Here is a 19,714-nt window from a genome sequence, read left to right on the forward strand (position 1 = left end):
AGCAGAAATCTGAATTGAGATTAGAAACTCTGCAGCCACACATGTGCCTCTAAATGCCACCAGATGGGAAGGGTGTCAGCATCAGTTTCGCATGCACTGGTCGACATAGTGCGGGCTGAATGTGCATGTATTTCTGGTGCCTTTCTAGTTGGCGGCAGGAGTTAGTGTTAAATAAAAGAACCTTTCTAATGAAAGGTATTAGACCTGAAATGTCAATTCTATTTCTTCTGGCTCCACAGATGTTCCCTGAGCATTTGCAGCATTTTCTGTTTTCATTTCAGACTTCTGGCAACTGCGGTATTTATTTTTGATTACAAAGCGCCTCCTTTTTAAAGGGGGCACAAACAATAAAGCTCAAATTGTACATTACAAAAGGAAACTACAAACTTAATTATACTATAATATCATTTCATTGTAGCAGACAAAATTCTGACGGTAGAATGCAGGAAAGATGTTTCCCCCATGGCAGGGGCATCTACAACTAGGGGAGACACGGCCTCCAAATAAGGGGTAGGCCATTTAGGACTGAGATGAGGAGGAATTTCTTCACTTGGAAGGTGGTGAATTTTTGGAATTCTCTACTCCAGAGGGCTGTGGAGGTTCAAGACAGAGATAGACAGATTTCTAGATATTAAAGTTACCAAGGGAGATGGGTATAGTGCAGTTAAATGGCGTTGAAGCAGATCAGCCATGATCCAATTGAATGACAGAGGTTACTCGAAGGGCCAAATGGCCTCCTCCTGCTCCTATTACTCTCAGTGGAACCAAACCACCAGAGAGAAAGCCCTCCACGATCACATTTCAATTTAACACATTTACCCTCAACTTCTCCAAAGCACAACAGGATGCAATGACGTCTATCGTGAGCCATGGGGCGTGATTACGTTGCACCGCGTCGACGTCAGCGCGCAGGCCGCCGGGGGGAGGGGTGAGAGGCAACGCGCTGACGTCAGCGTGCCGGTTGCCTGCGGGCGTGTGTACGCAGGCCAGCAGCGCGCTGACGTTAGCGCGCCGGCCGCTGGCGGGCGGCCATCTTTGCGAGTCGGAGCAGCGACTGATGCGAGGGAAGTAAAGGGGGGGGGGGGGAAATTGAAGAAGCGAGAGAAACTGACTGATTGACAGCTTCTTCATCGCCGGACCGGCTCTCCAAAACACCCGGCCCCGAACCGCATCCGCCGCCTTTATCGACACATTTCCCGCGGCGTCTTTTCTTCTGAGGGAATCGGGAGAAACAGAAAGCGGAGAAACAGCGGACGCCGAGGTAAGGCGGCGAATGCGGCCCTGGGCCACCGCCTGACAACCCCGGAGGGGGGAGGTGGTTCGCTGGCGGGTCTCCCCCGCGCCCCTGTCTCTCGCTGTGACCCCGCTCTGAAACTGCAGGCACCCCCCCCTCCCCCCTCCAGGTGGGTTGCGAGGATGCCCCCCGCCCCCCCCGGCTCTGCCCGGGTTGACCATCCGCGGCCGTGGTTTCTGGCGGCCAAGGCCGGCGGTTGCCGCACTGCAGCTTTGTCTGCCAGGCTTCTTCAGTCCGCAGCAGCGGCCGGGCCCCTCAAACTTTACGCCGAGGCCTACTTCGTTTTGCGTGGGATGTGCGCCTCGGTTTCCAATGCGTGTGTTTTCCATCGTGCGCTCAATTTCCAGCAGCAACAAAAGCGCCGGGGTGTCAGATCCAAAGGGGGCATTTCAGGTTACATAATCTTTGTGAGAGAGAGAATGGAGGAAGATCGGGGTTTTTTTTGTGTGTCTCTTTCTCTCCCCCCCCCCCCCCCCCACCACCATTGCAGCAATGCAGCAGAGTTTTGGATTGATTTTTCTTAGAAATGAGCTTTATATTTGGATGAAAGATCTTAGCTGTAATTTAGTAAGCCGCTTAGTTTTAACGCTCCCATCTTTTTGAGGATGCCTTTGTCCCCGAGGAAAGGCAGAGTTACGGAAGAGGAAGCGTGATTATGTTGGGGCCTTCTCAGCAGGATGCAGCATGCATATGGATATTTTAGTGCTCGTTGGGTGACCAAGATATATGCTGCATAGCAGGATGAACCAGAGGCTATGACTTCGTTTTTCTTTTAAGGGCTCTTTCTTAGTTGACATTGATGTGCAATTTTGCACCGATCGTTGCTGTAAATTGTTTTAGAGCCCAGCTTTTTAAAGTATTCTTTACAGTAATTATCCAATATCCTCTGAATCAAAAAAGTATATAAAAAATTGCTTGTGCGCATGGATATTCTAAACATCTTAAATCGAATTTTGAAGGAAAGCTCTGAACTTTTGATGCTTTGACGCGGCCATTAAAAAAATCTCCAATATTGTTCACAATATGTTGGCTTCAGAACTTTATTTTGTAAAGCTTTGCACATTTCTATTACTTCAATTGATAAGGTAATGAGCTATGCCGACTCCAGTATCTGTGTTTAAAAAGATTGTTATTTAAATTCTCCGGGGCTAAGCAAGGGGAAAATAGTCCAGAAGGATCATCTTACAGTCACTGTTCCTCAGAAGGGTTGGTAAATGGACGTTGGATGAGTGCAGAATCGGAATCCATTGTGATGTTTTCTTTTAGTTGAAGGGCCTTGCTGTCTGGGCACACAATTTAAGGAGGAAGCTATTCACCACATCGTCTTTGGTGGCTCCTTGGGGCCAGCAACTCTTCCATTTTTTTGCTCCTTGCCAATAGTATTTAATATCTTTCAAGGGTCTAATTTTTCCTTTCATATCATGGTTTCATTTTTGTTGTATTCTTTCATGGGATGTAGGCATCACTGGCAAAGCCAGAATTTGTTGCCCACCTTTAATTACCTTTCAACTGAGTGGCTTGTTGGGCCATTTCAGAGGACAGTTAAGAGTCAGCCACATTAATGTGGGTCTGGAGTCACATATAGACCAGACCAGAAGTAGGGCAGATTTCCTTCCCTAGAGGACATTAGTGAACCAGATAGGTTTTTATGACAATCAATGATAGTTGTAATGCTCACCATTACTGAGACTAGCTTTATATTCCAGATTTGTTAATTCCACCAGCTGCCATGTTGGGATTTGAATCGCCGTCCCCAGAGCATTAGCCTGGGCTTCTGGATTTCTAATCCAGTCACATTACCACAATGACACCATCTCCCCATTTGTGATGCAAACATAAGAAATAGGAGCAGAAGTAGGCCATTCAGTCCCTCGAGCTTCCTGCACCATTCAATAAGGTCATGGCTGACCTGTTTGTGTTTTGAGTTCTACAGTCCCATCTACCCCCGATACCCTTTGGTTCCCTTGCCTAACAGGAATCTATCTACGTCTGCCTTAAAAATATGTAGAGACCCCCACCTCCACCGCCTTCTGAGGCAGGGAGCTCCAAAGTCGCATAACCTTCTTGAGAGAAAACATTTCTCCTCATTTCTGCCCTATAAGAGCAACCCCTAATTCTAAAACAACGATAAAGCATTCTATATCATAATATACCTGGAGAAATCCATAACATCTGACTTTTTCTTTTAGAACAAATCTTGTACATGTGCTGACTGCAGAAATATTATAATTTTACACACTTAAAATCATAGAATGATACTGAAGGGTCCCTTTTAAGAGAGCTAACCCCTGCCCTTTCCTTCTAGCCTTGCAAAATTTTTCCCTTCAAGTATTTAATTCCCTTTTGAAAGCTATGTTGTTCTATTCGATTTCTTGCCCTTGTCTCCAGTAAACACAATTTTAGTTTTGAAAAAGTATCACATTCTAGTATTGTTCTAGTGATTCTTATGTTGCATCCTTAGAATCATTCCCAGCTTCCTTTCTATAATGAATTGCCCAAAACTACAGCCTAGGCAATGTGTTCATTGTCACTTTCTTGCTCTTCTGCTTGCTATTGAATATATTGATCCCAAGTCTCTTTTGCACATTTTATTGCCATTCGAACTTGTTTTAAAGATTATATCTATGTCCCGAGATCGCTTTTACTCCATATATTTTGGTTCTGTTCCTCTTCCATTAATTTGCATTTTCCTGACGTTTCTAAGTAACAGCTCAATTATTTTGCATTGTTCTTTTTGTCATGCCTACAAGTTTGGTATCACTAGCAAATTTGATATTCTCGATGTTCAAGCCCTTATGGAAGGCGGTCTCAGCACCAGCACTGCCATGGAGGACGTCACTGGCTTCACCTACTCAATTAGAGAAATATCAATTTACTTCAACATTGACTATAACCATCCCTCTGTCAATACTGGCACTTTGCATTTAATACTGTGGGAATTATTCTTAGCAGTAACACTCTTCAGTCGCACTTTAGTAGATGCTTTTTGGATGATCATGTGCCATATTCATTTTGACCACAGGAACAGGCATTAACTATTCAGCCCATTAAGCCTGTTCAACCATTCAATTTGAGCATAGATGATCTGTTGTCCCACATCTTTGATACTCTTGCCTTTCAAAACCTTATTGATCACAGTCTCCAAGATTTCAATTCACCCAGAGTCAATATCTTTGAGAGATCAGTTCCAGAATTCCACACCTTTGCCATACAATGATACATCACAGAAGGAGGCCATATCTATTGTATTGTTCCAGTGATTCTTATGTTACATCCTTACAATCATTCCCAGCTTCCTTTCTATAATGAGTTGCCCAAAACTACAGCCTCGGCAATGTGTTCATTGTCACTTTCTTGCTCTTCTGCTTGCTATTGAATATATTAATCTCAAATTTCTTTTTGCACTTTTTATTGCCATTCGAACTTGTTTTAAAGATTATATTTATGTCCCGAGAAATCTTTTACTCCATATATTTCATCATTTCTATTTGAAAGAGCTATCTGTTCCCTGCTCTTTTCCCGTAGCCTTGCACATTTTTTCCACATCAAGTATTTAACATATTCAATTCTCTCGTGAAAGTAATTATCCAATCTGTTTCCATCACTCTTTCAGACTGTGCATTAAGATTATCTTTAACTCGCTGCATTTATTTAAAAGAAAATTATCTCCCCTCTGCTTCTTTGCCAATTATGTCAAATCTGTGCTCTCTAGTCACCAACCTTCTACTATTGGTAGCAATTTCTCGTTATTTGTTCTTTCAAAGCCCTTCATGATTGTGAACACTGAGGTTAAATCTCACTTTAAGCTTCCCTGCTCTAGGGAGAGCAATTCCAGCTTCTCTAATCTTTCCACATAACTTAAGTACCTCATCCCTTGTGCTGTTCTAGTAAGTCTCCCCGAACTTGCTCCAAGGCCTTGGCATCTGAAAGTATGATGCCCAGAGTGAGTGCATTACCCCAGCTGAGACCTGGCCAGTGACGTTACAAAGATGTAACATAACTCCATGCTGTTGTACTCTATGCCTCTGTTTATATAGCCGCAGGTACCATATGCTTTTTTTAAACACTATTATGTGCATCAGTGCTTCCTGATTCCGTGTCTAAATTACCTAAATCGCATTTGAAGATTTGGCCCCCTTGTTCTGGATTCCCCTGTCAAACATTTTATCATTTGATGCTTTTAAGCAGCTCAATTAGATCAACTTCTCTTTTCTAAACTGAAAAAAAAAATGGATATTTGTGGAACCTGTCCTTATTTTAACCTTTTAAACCCCTGGAATTTGCACTGTATGCCTTCCAAAGGATATTTCCTGTGATTCACTACCCAAAGCAGGGCACCACTCCAGATGGAGTCCTAAGGTCCTGTGTAATTGAAGCATCCGTCCTTTGGAATTTTCACTCTCCCTCATTCTTTTTTCATGGACACGCACCCCTGGATAAACCCATGAGGGAGTAAGGAATAGAAGGTTATATGGATAGGGTTAGGTAAGTTGGAAGGAGACTCAAGAAGCATGAACTCAACTGTAAGTCCAGCAACATTCCATTAGCCTTTTTGAGCTTTTTAATACCTGTGTGCACGCAATTTTAATGATTTACGTACATAGACACATTAATCCTTAGCTGCTCAACAGCTCATAGTCTCTCACCCTCCAATTTGTCTTTTCATAATTTCTAAGTCTCTTAATGTGGATTTATCATTGTCCCATTTTGTTGTGCAATTCTAGTTTCCAGAGAATATCAGAAAGTTATGGTTAGTAACTCAACAACAATTTGTATTTATATAGCACGTTTAACATAGCAAAATGTCCCAAGGTGCTAGTGCTATTATCAAGGCACAGAAGAGCAATCAGGACAGATTCCTGAAGCCCTTCTCAAAGGCATTGTTGAAATCAGCATTATAAAGGAAGAAAGGGAGGTGGAGAGGTTTAGGGAGAGAATTCCAGAGCTTGAGGCCTAAGGAGCAGAAAGCAGAACTACCACTGGAGAAATGATCAAAATTGGGGACCCACAAGATGCCAGATTTGCAGTAGTGTAGAGATCTTGAAATCTCGTAGGGCTGGAGTAGGTTACAGAGATAAAGAGGGATGAGGCCATGGAGGAATTTGAAAACAAGGATGAGAAGTTTTAAATTGAGAGGCTTTATGTATGTTAACAAGCACAGGGCTGATGGGTGAATGGAACTTGATTCAAGTTAAGATAAAGGAAGTGATTTTTGGATGAGTTTAAGTTTCTGAAGGCTGGGAGGTGAAAGGCCAGCCGGGACAACATTAGAGTACAGTGGACAAATCTAGAGGTAACAGAAAGGTGGGGATGAGGGTTTCCACGGCAGTTGAGCTGTGGCAGAAGCAGAGATGGATAGTGTTATTGAAGTGAAAGGAGGCCCTCTTGGTGATGGCATGCATGTGTGGCCGCAAGCTCTTGGGGGTCAAATATAGTAACAAAGTTGCAATCAGTTTGGCCCAGCCTCGGACAGTTGCTGGGGAGGGATGGAGTCAGTGGCCAGTGAACAAAGTTTGTGGTGGGACCAAACACAATGGTCTCAGGCCCCTAATATTTTGGAGGACATTCCTACTCTACCAATATTGGATAAAGTATGATAAATAACAGGCAGTGGAAGAAAGGTAGCGGTAGACATCACATTTCACATGTATGTTTTTGAGTAATGTCAAGACTGAGCAAGAAGATAAGTAAGAGGGTCTGTGAATAGATTCTTGGGGATCTTCAATGGTTTATGCAGGAATGGGAAGAGAAGGCATTGCAGGAGACTCTCTGGCTACGATTGGATTGGTAAGAATGGAAGCAGGTGAGTACAATTCCACCAAGTTGGAGGGTGGTGTGCTCATCCATGTTAACATTGGAGACAGGTTGAGAAGAATGAGAAAGGGTAGTTTGCTACAGTCATAATCATGTAGAATGTCTTTTCTGACTTTGATAGGAGCCATTTCAGTACTTGGCAGAGATGGAAACCTGATTGTAGAATGATTGAATGAAATTGTGGAAAAGATGGACATATGTTTGGGAGGCAACAACATGTTTTAGGACTTTGGTAAGGGAAGAGAGGCTTTTTGCAAGGACAGAGGGATCAAGGGTGTTTATTTTTTGAAATGAGGTGATGACAGCAGATTCGCAGGGGTGGGAGACAGTATTTGAGGAGAGAGAAAACCATTTAAATCTGATGGACCTGGAAGGAAAGTTGGGTGGTCAGCAGTTCAATGGGATTATGGTCAAGGGAGCCAAGAGGTAGTTCTTGGACAATATGAGTTCAGAGAGCAGCATGGGAGATGAGAGAGAATCTAGAGAAAGGTGCAAAATCACAGCTCAGGCAAGCCATTGGTTATTTTTGCATTTCAGAATGATCCTGGGAATATTGAGCAGTTTTGGCAAACAATGGCATGACCCACTAGCACTTTGTGGTTTAACCAGACCTGGCATAGAATGGGTAAGCCAGGCGTCTTCCATAGATTTTCAAGTCTGCATCCTTTGGACTTGAGAGAGTGGAAATGAGGGCCTTACCCAGGGAATGACAAGGTGAGATTGTGTAATGGCCTAAACGAAGACAGGGGTGTCAATGGTGAGGATGTGATTGAGCAAATCGGTAGCTGCAGCAGTGTCATGATGAATGAAGTGCAGGTCAGGAGGTGGGTGGTGGCAAAATCTACACAGTTGGGAAATTAAAACTTAAGTTGTAAGTGTCTTGGGGGAAGCTTTTACCAGGGAGGCTCCAAAAGAAATTAGGATTGAAGGTGGGAAGGGGGATAAAAGGAAGTGATCAAAGATATCCTTGTATGTAATTGACACGATGTATGTCATGAGGCCTTGTGAGATGAAAATGAGTAACTGAGTTTGTATGGAGGGAGCGATTTAGAGAGGATAAGGGGGAAGTGAATTTAGGAGAGAAGAGAGCATAATGAGTTGTGGCGGAGGTTGAAACTACCAGAGGATGAAAAGTTGCTTGGTGCAGAGGCTGAGGGATTAATGAAGGTATCTCTGTGAGAAACATGGCATGATACTTGGGTGGGCAGCAGACAAGCAAGGATTCAAAATGAGAGCTGGGAGTGGTGCAGCAAGGTGAGATGTACAAAGGAAGGGAAGTTGCCGGTTCATTAGGAGGCCAGGGAGCTACTTTACCAAACCCCCACTCTGGCTGCCATTGTTCCCACCGTCAAACCGCGAATAAAGTTTGATACCAAGTTTGAGAATTGTCTTTTTGATTTTAAAAGCCTTTTAAGTTGTGGGAATGTAGATTGATTTTCCCAGCAGTCATTGCTGGTTAATCAAAAGCTGCAGCTGCTCTGGCTGCCATTACTCCACCACTAATAAGATGAGGCCCTTGGTGATTTGCCAATGAGACATCCTGGGCCTGGGGAACCATCCCTTTGACTGTCTCTACTGCCTAGCCTTTTACATGAAGACTGGCATTATTAATACACCAGGTAGCCACCAGCGCCGCCACCAGAAGCATCCCTCGGAAATCACTGCCAGTAAATCTAAAAATTGGAGCTCCAGCCAGAATTGCTCCGAATGTCAAACTCTCCTATTTTATCACTCTTCCTTCATTGGTGCTTTTGTGCAAAGCATCTAAGCCTTATCAACTTTTAAGTAGGACAAGCCTTTTAAATGTTTTCTATTGTACTTTGTGCAGTCCTCTGGCATACTGTTGGAGCTTCTTTCACTTATCTTGTCAATACAGTGAACCTTTTGAGCCTTTTTTACCATTGTTTTCTTTGTTGTGTAGCAGCTCTAGCTCTTGTTAACCTTAAGTCGGCCATTGTCTCACTTTATATTTCTGTAGTTCTTTCTTTCCTTTTCTTATGGCTGTTTCTCCTGGAATTCTTCTGTATTACCCATATAACCTTATTACGCGCCCTAGTGCTTGGATTTATTCTCTGTCTAATGCAGTACGTTGGTCTTAATGGACCAACTTCAATCTTAGTTGAGATGTTTTTAGTGTGTACTCTATCCATTTCTCAGTATTTCTCACTGCTCACCTGTATTATCTGTTGCTTCTCTTTCATTTCTCTTAACTTTGCTTTCTTCCACTTCAGTTTTGTTTTTAATTTTTATTATAAACATATACTAATTGTTATACCTACTGGCCTCTGAAGTGTTTTACCTTCAGGTTGCTTATTTGCCCTGGTTTATTCATAAAATCTAAAAAGAGCAGTTTTTTGCAGTTGCTCATTCACCCCTGAGCTATCTAGATCTTTTGTCAAAATTTTCTATTTCCTGTCTTGTTTACTAGTGATTTACTGGTTTGATTTTGTTCTGTATTCCAGTTTCACTATTTCACTTGCTTCACTGGATTGTTGCTTATTAATTTTGGTAACAAATAGGCCATATAAATTCCAAGTCCCAGTTTATCTCCTCATTGGTTGGCACAGTGATGTCAGTAGCGGCTCTGAAGTTTTAGTGTGCAGGAGCACAGCTAGAGTTTAAACAGATAAAAACTTCAGTTTACTATAGCTTGCATTTATATAATGCCTTTAAAGCAGAAAATATTGCATGGTACTTTAACCAGAGAGTTAAAACAGATAATATCGGGATATTTAGGAGAGGTGACCAACAGTGGTTAGGAAGGCTTTTTAAAGGTGGTGAGTGAAGTGGTGAGGTGGTGACTTAGAGAGGGAACTCCAAAATCTAGTACAGGGGTGACTGAAAGATCTGACTGGGCTGAAGGGAGTGTAGGATGTACAAAAGACCAGAGTTGGAGGTCTGAAGAGTGCAAGAGTTTGTACCAATAGTGTGATGGGAACCATGAAGGAATTTGGAGAAGGCAATTACAATGTTAAATTTTAATGTGTTGGGCCAGTTGGGAACCAGTGTAAAGATGGGGTGTTGGGTGACCTGGACTTAGTCCAGAAAAAGAAACAAATCATAGTTTTGGGCAAGTTGGAGCTTGTGGGAAATCTGAGGCCAGTAAGAAGAATATTGGAGAAATTAAGCTTTGAGGTGTCAAAACATAGTTAGAGGTTTTAGTGCTCTTGGAGTAGAGGGACATTGTATTGTGGAGATGGAAGTGCCAAACTTAACTTTGGATCAAACAGGATACCCAAGATTTTGTACAGTCTGCTGCAGCTTAAGGAAGTACTTGGGGAGTGAGATCGAGTCAGTCACAAAGGAATGAAGCTTATGGAAAAAGAAAGCTATGGCAGAATACTGCTATATTTCTACTTGTCCAGCATAGAATACCCTGTTAGAGCATCAGCTTATATTGGTAGCTGGAGTTAATTAGGAAGAATACCTACTAACATTGACTCATACATCCTTCCAGGTTCCAGTAATGAAATTGGCTGTTCTTCAGATCTGCCTGCTTCCTGCATTTGATTGCCTATTGCCATGCATAATAAGTGACTACATTTCAAAAGTAATTAATTGGCTGTGAAGCAGTGTTCCTTTTAAAACTTTGCTGTTCTGTGCATTCGTTTTTTTTCAGTGTGCAGTCCCTTTAATTTTTTTTTTGCACAGCTGTGCATATTCAGTATTTACATGGAACAAGGCTGGCTCAGTACCTTTCAGGCTGCTGCAGGTTGTATGCACTTTGGGACATCCTGAGGGCACGAAAGTAACTATGTAAATTCATGGCTGCTCTTTCTGCCTTAGGGATTTGACTCTGTTCCAATTAATTGTTCCAATTAATTATTCCATGTCAGTGGAGTCAACTTAGAGTCTTGACACTTCTTATTTCCTTCCCTTGCTCTCCCAACACCCTCCAAACTCCCTAGTTTGAGCCAGAACTAGCCAGGAAGCAAGTACCAAAAATTTCCCACAAGTGGTAAGGTGTGTGATAAGAATGTGCCGTTAAAATTAGTGCATTGTTTGCATCTTTGTGACTACATCATGAACACAGTTCACTGCATGATTTGATGATTTCAGCAGTTTGGGATCTAGAGCTTTGACAATAGCTAGATTTTCCCTCTGTAATCTGTCCATGGTGTATGATGTGATCCTGAATGTGTGAATGTGTTATTAACTACACCTTACAGGTAATGTCTGTTATGCTCCAGGAAGCCAGGTGATGAAGAATAAACGAGCCAGTCTTATACACTTTTATAAGCATTTATTTACAGGGAAACGCATGACAAACATTTGCCTCATTTCTTCCTATTTATAGGAGCACAAGTGAATCTCCAATTAATAACTGCAACCTGGAAACAATTTAATACAATTATCAAGCCTTCCAGTAGCAGTCATCCCAATACTTGAATTTCCACATCAGCTCTGTGATGCATGTCGGCCTTAGCTTAATTGAAGGCCCTAAGCAGGACGTGCCAGCCTCCTTGTTGACCTATAGTTTCTAGGAAATGATTTACGTTAATTATAAAAGGAGCTTTTTAAAATTATATACAGCAGCACAAAACTCCCTGTTTCTATAAATCATAAGTTATCAATTCTGCCCCGCGCACTTCTACATAGAATTATGCCAGTCCCATGCAGGTAGTATTAATGTGCACACCTTATTCTGCAGATTAGAGAGAAAGTTCATGCACGTAATAATTTACCTGATAGGAATTCTAATTAAATAAAACTTTCTCATAGGGTTTTTTTTATGTTTTAAAACCCCAAAGAAAATCAGTGGTTAGTGAAAAACCATTGTTAAAATCTTTTTGTTCTTAATTTTGTTATAGCTTCAAAATTTTTCATTAAATCTGAGCAATTTGGAATGTTATTGAAGCAAAAAGCTCAAAAGCATTCTAGATTAGATCATTTTGCAGTTGCTGGTGACGTCAAGCATTAAAATTGCACAGCAATGTTTTCCAAAACCTTTTAGATCAATACCCTGGCATGTGATGTGATGATACAGAACTCTAGTTTCTTCAAGTAAATTTTTGCCATAAAGTGCGGATGGGCAGAAAGCCAAAATAAGTGTTACTTACCTCTACTATCAATAGTGTGAGGATGTATCAAGACTTCAAGTATTTTGTTCTAAATCCTAGTCCAGATGTCAGTGACCTTTTTTTTACCTGAAGAGCCTTTTTAAAAAAAATGTAGAAAAGAAAACTATTGGGAGCTGTAAGATAAAAATTTGGCAGTTCTAAACCATATACCTGGCAAATTATCAAGTCCCCACTAAATGCATATTTTGCACATATAAAATACATGTATTGAATTTATGCATAATAGAAAAAATCAAAATTAACTCTGAATTAATGTTTTCTGACTTTTTTAAACTATAATTTTGTCAGTAAAGTTTATCTTCAAAACAAACATTAATTTACTTAGAATTAAGAATAAATAGCTGAAAATTTTGTCTTGTGATTAATAGTGCATTCAGAACAATTTATCATCACAGCTATATTAAAAACAGTAAGACCTGTTCTTCAAATCAAAGGCGTTATCAGTTATCATGGTGTAGCTATACTGCTCAAACAGGTTTATTTAAGTAATGTTTTTTGTTAAAATTATTTGAAATCTTGAACTGCAGCATGATTATTAGCATTTACCCCCAAAATAAAAACGCAACTATTAATTTTATTGACTTGAATTTTTTAGGCTTTTTTCATGTTAACGCGGTCCAACTGGAAAAGCTTTGGAACCACAAATAAGATATTAAAGAGTCACAGTTTACAGACCTATGTCCTAGTCATTTAAATGTTCCTCATGCAAGGTCTTTTTCTGGACTGCCCCCTCTTCTGTGTAGAATGGGGAAGACAGTCTAAAATTGAATTATGTTTCTCCCCTTTTAACATAAACCTTTTGTTGTTTACAGCTGCTCTGACCCATGGTGTTGCGCTTCAAATGCTGCAAAGGTTTTTATAACAAACACTTTAATATTTTTCTAATATCATGTCTAATATTGGAGTCTGTTGTTTTTCTCAACTCTGATTGATTTCACTGATATTCTAGTTTCTAATTGAACCAGGGTTGTATTCCCTGAACTTCAGAAACTTAAGTATTTGATGTTTTCAAGATATTAAGGGGAACTGATGGAGTAGACAAAAATTATTTCCAGTGGTTTCCCCCTAGTCCTAAACTCCATTTAGTCTAAACAATTAAAGCCAGGCCTTTTAGGAGTGGAGTTAAAACACTTCTATGTGCAAAGGGTGCTAAAAGTTTGGAATTCTTTTCTATAACCGAGATTAATAGATTTTTGTTGACCTAAGGTATTAAGGGATATGGTTCAAAGATTAGGTTATAAAGTTGGGATTGGGATACAGATCAGCCATAATCTCGTTGAAAGCATTATGACCACATGAATGAAATGACCCCCTTCTCTCTGCCCCACCCCCTCCCCCATTCTCCCTCTCCAGATCTGACCATAACAGGGTTTTTCTCTTGTGAATTTAGCGAGGATATGCTTTCCCAATGCTGCAGGAGTCCCACTGTTCATGCTTTCAGATTGTAAAGAATTAGTCAGACAGGCTTTCTTAGGTTAAACAAAGAACAAGATAGGTTTATTGAATCTATTTACCGAATTTAAAAAACTAGGTAAATGGCAATCACACACATTCGCCTGGGCCCACACACACACTAGTAAAGCTGCAGAATAAGAGGATAGCTTAAGGGTTTTTAGGGATCATGAAGAAGATAAAACAAAGGAATACACGATTGGCTGGCCTTGCTGTGGTGATTCCATGTTGTGGTCGTTTTGTTCTGTTACCTTTCTGGTTGTAGATTTCCCTTCTCAGGATGATGACTTTGTAAATCCAGGCACTATACTTCTGAGAGAGAGAAGGAGGGGGGTGGGTGGCAAACAGCTTCAGGAACCTGTTTCAGTACTGCATTGTCTTGATCTTTCTCCTGCTTGATCCAATCCTCCCTTAAAGTACTCTGCTGGCTGTATATTCCAGAGAAATTCTATTAGTCCATGTCTGCTGTAGTTATTGTTTTAGAGCAGGTAATTGTTTTAGAGCAGGTAATTCAATGTCTCATCTCAGAAATGTCTGAAATGTTTAGGATAGTGTTAAAGCCAGTAGCAGGAGGGGCCTTTGAAGCTCCTTTTGGGGTCTAGTGTCTTTTTATTCCCCCATCCCACTTGGTGGAATGCAAGATTGTAGCTCCTTGGGCAGTTCCCATTGCCTTCAGAGGTGTCAGTTTTTTAAAACTCCAGCCAGAGAAAAGAAAAATTAGAAACTGTCTTAAAAAGTAAGCACACCCTCATAACAAAATCCAGCACAGCCTTGTAACAAAATCCAGAACAAATTAAAAGGGCTAAATGGCCAAATCCTGTTCCTAACTGAATAGATACACCAAGGAAAGAAAAGTGTTGCTAAATATAAATTGAATCATCATGACATTAAAATGGAAGTACTGACAGTTGACAAAAGTTGGCTGTCGGCCAAGAAATTCAAAACTAATGTATACATATCATTGAAGTCCACTGAGATGCATGAAAGTATTGTTTCAGGATGCAGTTGCTATGTGAGGGTTTTTTTGAGCATGAATGATTAAATAGATCTAACAGTGTGTGTTGTAAGTGACATCAGGATGTGGAAGTTTTCTTCTGACTACATAATATTTTTGTACTTGGTATCTAAAAGATATTCTGAAGCAGAGTAACAGATAAAGATGGAGGATTTATTTTGTCATAGGCAAAGCAGTAGCCAGCAGCTGGGTGTACTTCTAAAGAATTATCCTTTAAAGCAAAACAAGCCTGTATGGTTTTCTGTCATTCTGAAGGATAGTGCTTTGTTGACTTACAAACTTACCCAGTAAAAATTAATATTTTGATAGTCTTTTCCAGTAGATTAAAGGTGATTTATATGTCAGAAATTGTGTTCCCAAATATCTCATCAGCTAATTATTGCTTAAGTTGTATTTTAAGATTTTTTCTCAAAACTTCAATTTAACAGATGCAGATATACAAAATGTGTAGGTATGCAAAATGTCACAGTTTAAAACTGATAACTGCCTACCTTTGATATTAACAAGATGTCTGATTTTTGGAGAAGCACTATTGGCTTAGTATGTAGCAATCCATAGTCAGTATATCTGCTGGATAGGAAGCTTCTACTGTAAGCAGTGAGTTCCTTCATAATGCATCAACTGAGGGGACCTAAATTGTCAGATTTCAGCTTGCCTGAAAATATTTTTGTGTGTGGGGTAATAAAAAGGTAGAAGACTGTAGTAATTTTTAGGAAGGGCAAAAAGGGGGCATGCCTCATACAGAGCTCCATATCAAGCTAGCCTTTTCTTCTTTAGATCATAGTCACATTGCACCCATTGTCAAAATACCATAGATATATTGGTCAGGGTTTTGCGGTCAGCTATGGAGCTTGTCACTGACCTCAAAGAAAGCTGTCCACAAAAACCTAACAATCTCTGGTGTAAATTTCACCTTTCCTTACACTAAGTTGCATCTGGTGCCAAGTCAAGGGGATTTTCAGGCAAGAAGAATAGTGATGTTATCAAGCGTGGTCGGTGACAATTTACATTGACGTGTTCTCTCATAGCAAACCAGGAAGTAAAACACACTCATTATCCTTCACGTTTACAATTGTCACAAAGAGAAAAATAAATGATTGTGACATGCACATTAGAAACTGAAATAGCATAAACTTTTTTTAAAATATTGAACTTGGAATTTTTATCAGCTTGGAAAAATTTGGCATTCCAAAAATAAGCCTTCCAGTGCCAGAGAGGTTATTCAGCTGTAATTATGACTTAGCATGTCATTAAAAGCCTAGTTACACCTCACTAACGAGGTGTAATTATTTTTTGGGGGGGTTAATGGTGATTAAGAGCATAAAAGTAGATGTCCTCATCAACTCAGTGATTTCTAATTGATTGCAGCCTGCAAAGATTTCAGCAGCACACCCTATGAAGAAGCATTGAATTGCTGATAGCAACTTCAGGTTTTCCGCATTTAGCCATGCATGTGTGGACGCCAGAATCTGCTGTCAGTTTCCATGGAGTAATGATGGTGAACAATGACAGTTTCACCACAAGTACGACTACAATGCCTGAACCCTTCTGATACACATTCTATTTCAACTTGTTATTTAAATCATTTCTAGCAATTTCTGAAGCTGTTAGGTTCTAATACTCATTGAGGTTCTTCATAATATCGTTGTGCTAACTTGCCATGCTGCCAACATTAATCTGGATACAGCAAAAACCTCAGCATTTCATGGCTGCTTTGTGAAACATGCTCTTGAGTAATAATTTGAATAGTAGCACCAACTGCATTACATTCCATTCATGGTTTAGGTCCAATGAAATACTTTATGGAGTAATCTAGGTAATGGCATTTATGATTGCTGTAGCCACTACTGTGAAATGTCAGGGTACAGCATGGAGAACAAATAGTGTGTGTAATACGTTGGGAAGCAGCAACATCCTACAACAATTTTTTTGACAAATGTTGAGGAGGATTGCTACGTAAAATAGAATTTTTGTAGTTTTAATGGAATCCCTTGTAAAGACAAGTTCGTAACGTAACAATAACACCAACTTATATTTATATAGCACTTTTAATGGAATGAAACCTCTCAAGGTGCTTCTTAGAAGCGTTCTAAAGCAAAATGTGACAGCCAGATAAGAGATATTAGGTCAGATAGATGTAAGTTTTTAAGAAGTGTCTTAAAGGAAAAAAGCAAGGTAGAGAAGTGTAGGGAGGGAATTCCAGAGCTTGGGGTCTAGACAACTGAAGGCATGGCCACCAACTGTGGAGCAGTTATGATTGGAAATGCACAAGGGCCCAGATTTAGAGGCACACATATCTTGGAGGGTTGTGGGCTTGGAAATGCTTTCATATATTAACATTAAAACAGTGTACTTTATTATTTCAGTAACTCATTCAAGAACACCCCAGCCGTACTGTGGTATCATTGAAGTTGTATTTGAATATATGAAGTAATCTACCATTCAGTTTTGTCAAGCAGATTTGCCAAATACAGTTGTGCCAGGCAGCCAAATTGTATAAGGCAATTGTACCTGAAGCCAAGACATATGGCCAAGATCTGCAGTTTGAGAATTAGCCTTTTGAGTCACATGATGACCCGTGATAGAAACTCACATCTGAGTAGACATTATCCTCAAATGGAGGGACAGTGCCACTGCCGACCTGAAGCCATCTTTTTTATTAGACTAGATTGGCCTCAGCATATTTGATATTCGTGAAGGCTTTTTTTATTTCTGCTGGTTTGCTTCTGTCACTTATATTCCTGTACTTATTTTATATCAGGTGCATATCCATAGTTTGAAGCCACTGTTCAATATCTCCTCTTTAAGATTTTTCCTGTCAGTCTAGTCTGAGTTGGCCAACTCTTCTTCCATCACAGCTGACTCCAATTAAACATCTGCCTGCGATTTATAGCTGGTACCAATGAATAATGATTTTTAAAAAAAACTTTGGTGTCTCTTTCTTAACTGACAATGCCCGCTAACAGGGATGATTGTGTGGAAGAGGAAAGATTTTACTGTTTCAGAAATATGAAACTGCTTGAATTTCCAAATAGCTATTGGAGAAGGGATTGTTTCTTAAATGATCTGGCTGGTTCCACATGCGTTAATTTATTCTGCTGGCCTTCAAGGTTTCTTACTGCAATTTTTGAATTTGTTAATCAGTTCTCCACTCCCCCGCTCCACCCCTTTTATTCTTAATCCCAGCCCAACTCACAGCCCCCACCACCAAGTCTCTTTCTAAAGGCAGTGAATCATGCAGCTATTGTTGTCTAGGAGCCAGCAGCTCTCTGTGGTGTTCACCCAAGTCGCCACGTGTGAGCATAATTGTTTGTGTGTCATTCTCAGTGGTGCAGATGCTTCCACTGAGTACATGTTTCCACTTCGAATCTTTATTTGGAACCTCCTAGTGAAATACACATGTAGCAGTTTGGTGAGGGCAGGATTGGACTTGGCTATGATACATCCTGAGTGGCTGTTTGGTGAGGACAGGATTGAACGTGGCTATGATACATCCTGTGTGGCTGGTGAGGGCAGGGTTGGACTTGGCTATGATACATCCTGAGTGGAATAACCTGACATGTGGTGCCAAGGTGCACAATAGTTTTTTGGGTTTGGGAGTCTGAAACTGTATCACAGCAAGAAGTAGACTCTTGCAAGATAAGTGGGATTTAGAAAAAGTTGACAGAAAACCTTACTAATGAACCAGTACTTCTGTATCCATCCAAATTATTGCAAAATTTGCTGTTTGTTCTTGATATAGTCAAACAAAAGGCAACTAATGCCTTAAGTGCTGCAAAACTCTTTTTATTCAAATGTATCAATACCTGGCCAAATCTGAGTTGTCAGCCTTTTCCCAAGTATGCTATATGTGGAACTATGTGTCTATTCTTTTATTTTCTGTGCTGAGATAAAAATTGCTTCCTCAGAAATGAAGACAACCCTCAATTCTTGTACCTCTATTCCACTTCCACAGGCTAGCACAAAAGCCTGTTCTAGTATACGCTTTGTAGAGAATTTCTTGCAACGTGTTTATTGCCCTTGCAGAGTCACTCTAAATAGCAGCCCCTTAATAAATGGCCTCCCTAGATGAATAATTTGAAGCAGTTCATTTGGTTTAACTCATGATGCTGGAGCTGAGGCAACCTGTGTGTTGGCTGGAGTAATCTTTCTGAATTGTAGGTAGGCTTGTGTCAAATGTAATTTCCTGTTAAATCTGAAAAGAAACTGACTTGTGTGCCTTGCAGGAGGTGGCTGGTTCTGAGGGTGATCCAGGCCGTGCCAGACTCGATGAATTTCCATTGAAATGTCCGAGAGGTCAGGCCAGAGCACAAAGGCAAAGGATGGGAAAACTAAGTATGCGACACTCAACCTGTTTAACACGTACAAGGGGAAGTCGATAGAGACTCAGAAAAATTCAGGTGAGCCTATTCTAGTTTGTGTATGCAGTTTTATTTGTATCAACATTTTTGCCCCCTTTCCCTATGCTTTTTCTTGAGCTGTTGAAAAGACAAGTTGATGAGCTGCTTCCCTGCTGCTTAGTGCTGCTCTTCAACAGGACCTCGGGACTATATTGATTCACCCTTTCATTTTTTCTGTGGAGGATTTTTCTTCCTGGTTCTCCTGGTGCTACAGCAGAAATTGAGAAAATACATACCAAGATCTGAAATTTTATCTTCCAAAGCAATTTTCATAATTGGTAGCTTAAGGCTCTTCATATATTTTTTTGAAAATTGAAAAGTAACAAAGCACTGGACTACTATTCAACTTTTAGGAATTTAAAAATTTTTATGCTTGACATAAAAGAATTATAAATTTTTGCAGGGTCTGACTTATGTTCAGGTGTTACTAAAAAGAAGCATCAATTAACATTCTTGCAGTCAAATAGTACGGAGCAGAAACCTGCACCCAGATTAATAGTAATTTAGTTACGATGCTAAGAGAAATTCTGAGGAGGAAGTTGTGTTATATTAGATACCTGGTTGCAAATGTGAAGGAAGTCAGTAGTGCACAATAAAGTCCCACATGCTTTGAATCTTTGAACAGTTGTGCTGTTGTCCCAAGCTATTATTTGGTCAT

General features: G+C 40.4%; 1 protein-coding gene across 6 annotated transcripts in view; it reads left to right on the top strand.

Annotated features, from left to right (window-relative positions):
* Window positions 1–1,060: 1,060 nt before the first annotated feature.
* prrc2c (proline-rich coiled-coil 2C) overlaps window positions 1,061–19,714 on the top strand; it is a 79,413-nt gene continuing 60,759 nt past the window's right edge. For all 6 annotated transcript variants that reach the window (XM_041208522.1, XM_041208527.1, XM_041208526.1 and 3 more), the window contains exons 1-2: window positions 1,061–1,261; window positions 18,883–19,056. In XM_041208522.1, coding sequence (XP_041064456.1) covers window positions 18,942–19,056 — 115 coding nt within the window. In that variant the 5' untranslated portion in view covers window positions 1,061–1,261; window positions 18,883–18,941. The remainder of the gene's footprint in view (window positions 1,262–18,882; window positions 19,057–19,714) is intronic.

Source organism: Carcharodon carcharias, chromosome 16 (assembly GCF_017639515.1).
Source record: "Carcharodon carcharias isolate sCarCar2 chromosome 16, sCarCar2.pri, whole genome shotgun sequence".
Taxonomy (NCBI): Eukaryota; Metazoa; Chordata; class Chondrichthyes; order Lamniformes; family Lamnidae; genus Carcharodon; species Carcharodon carcharias.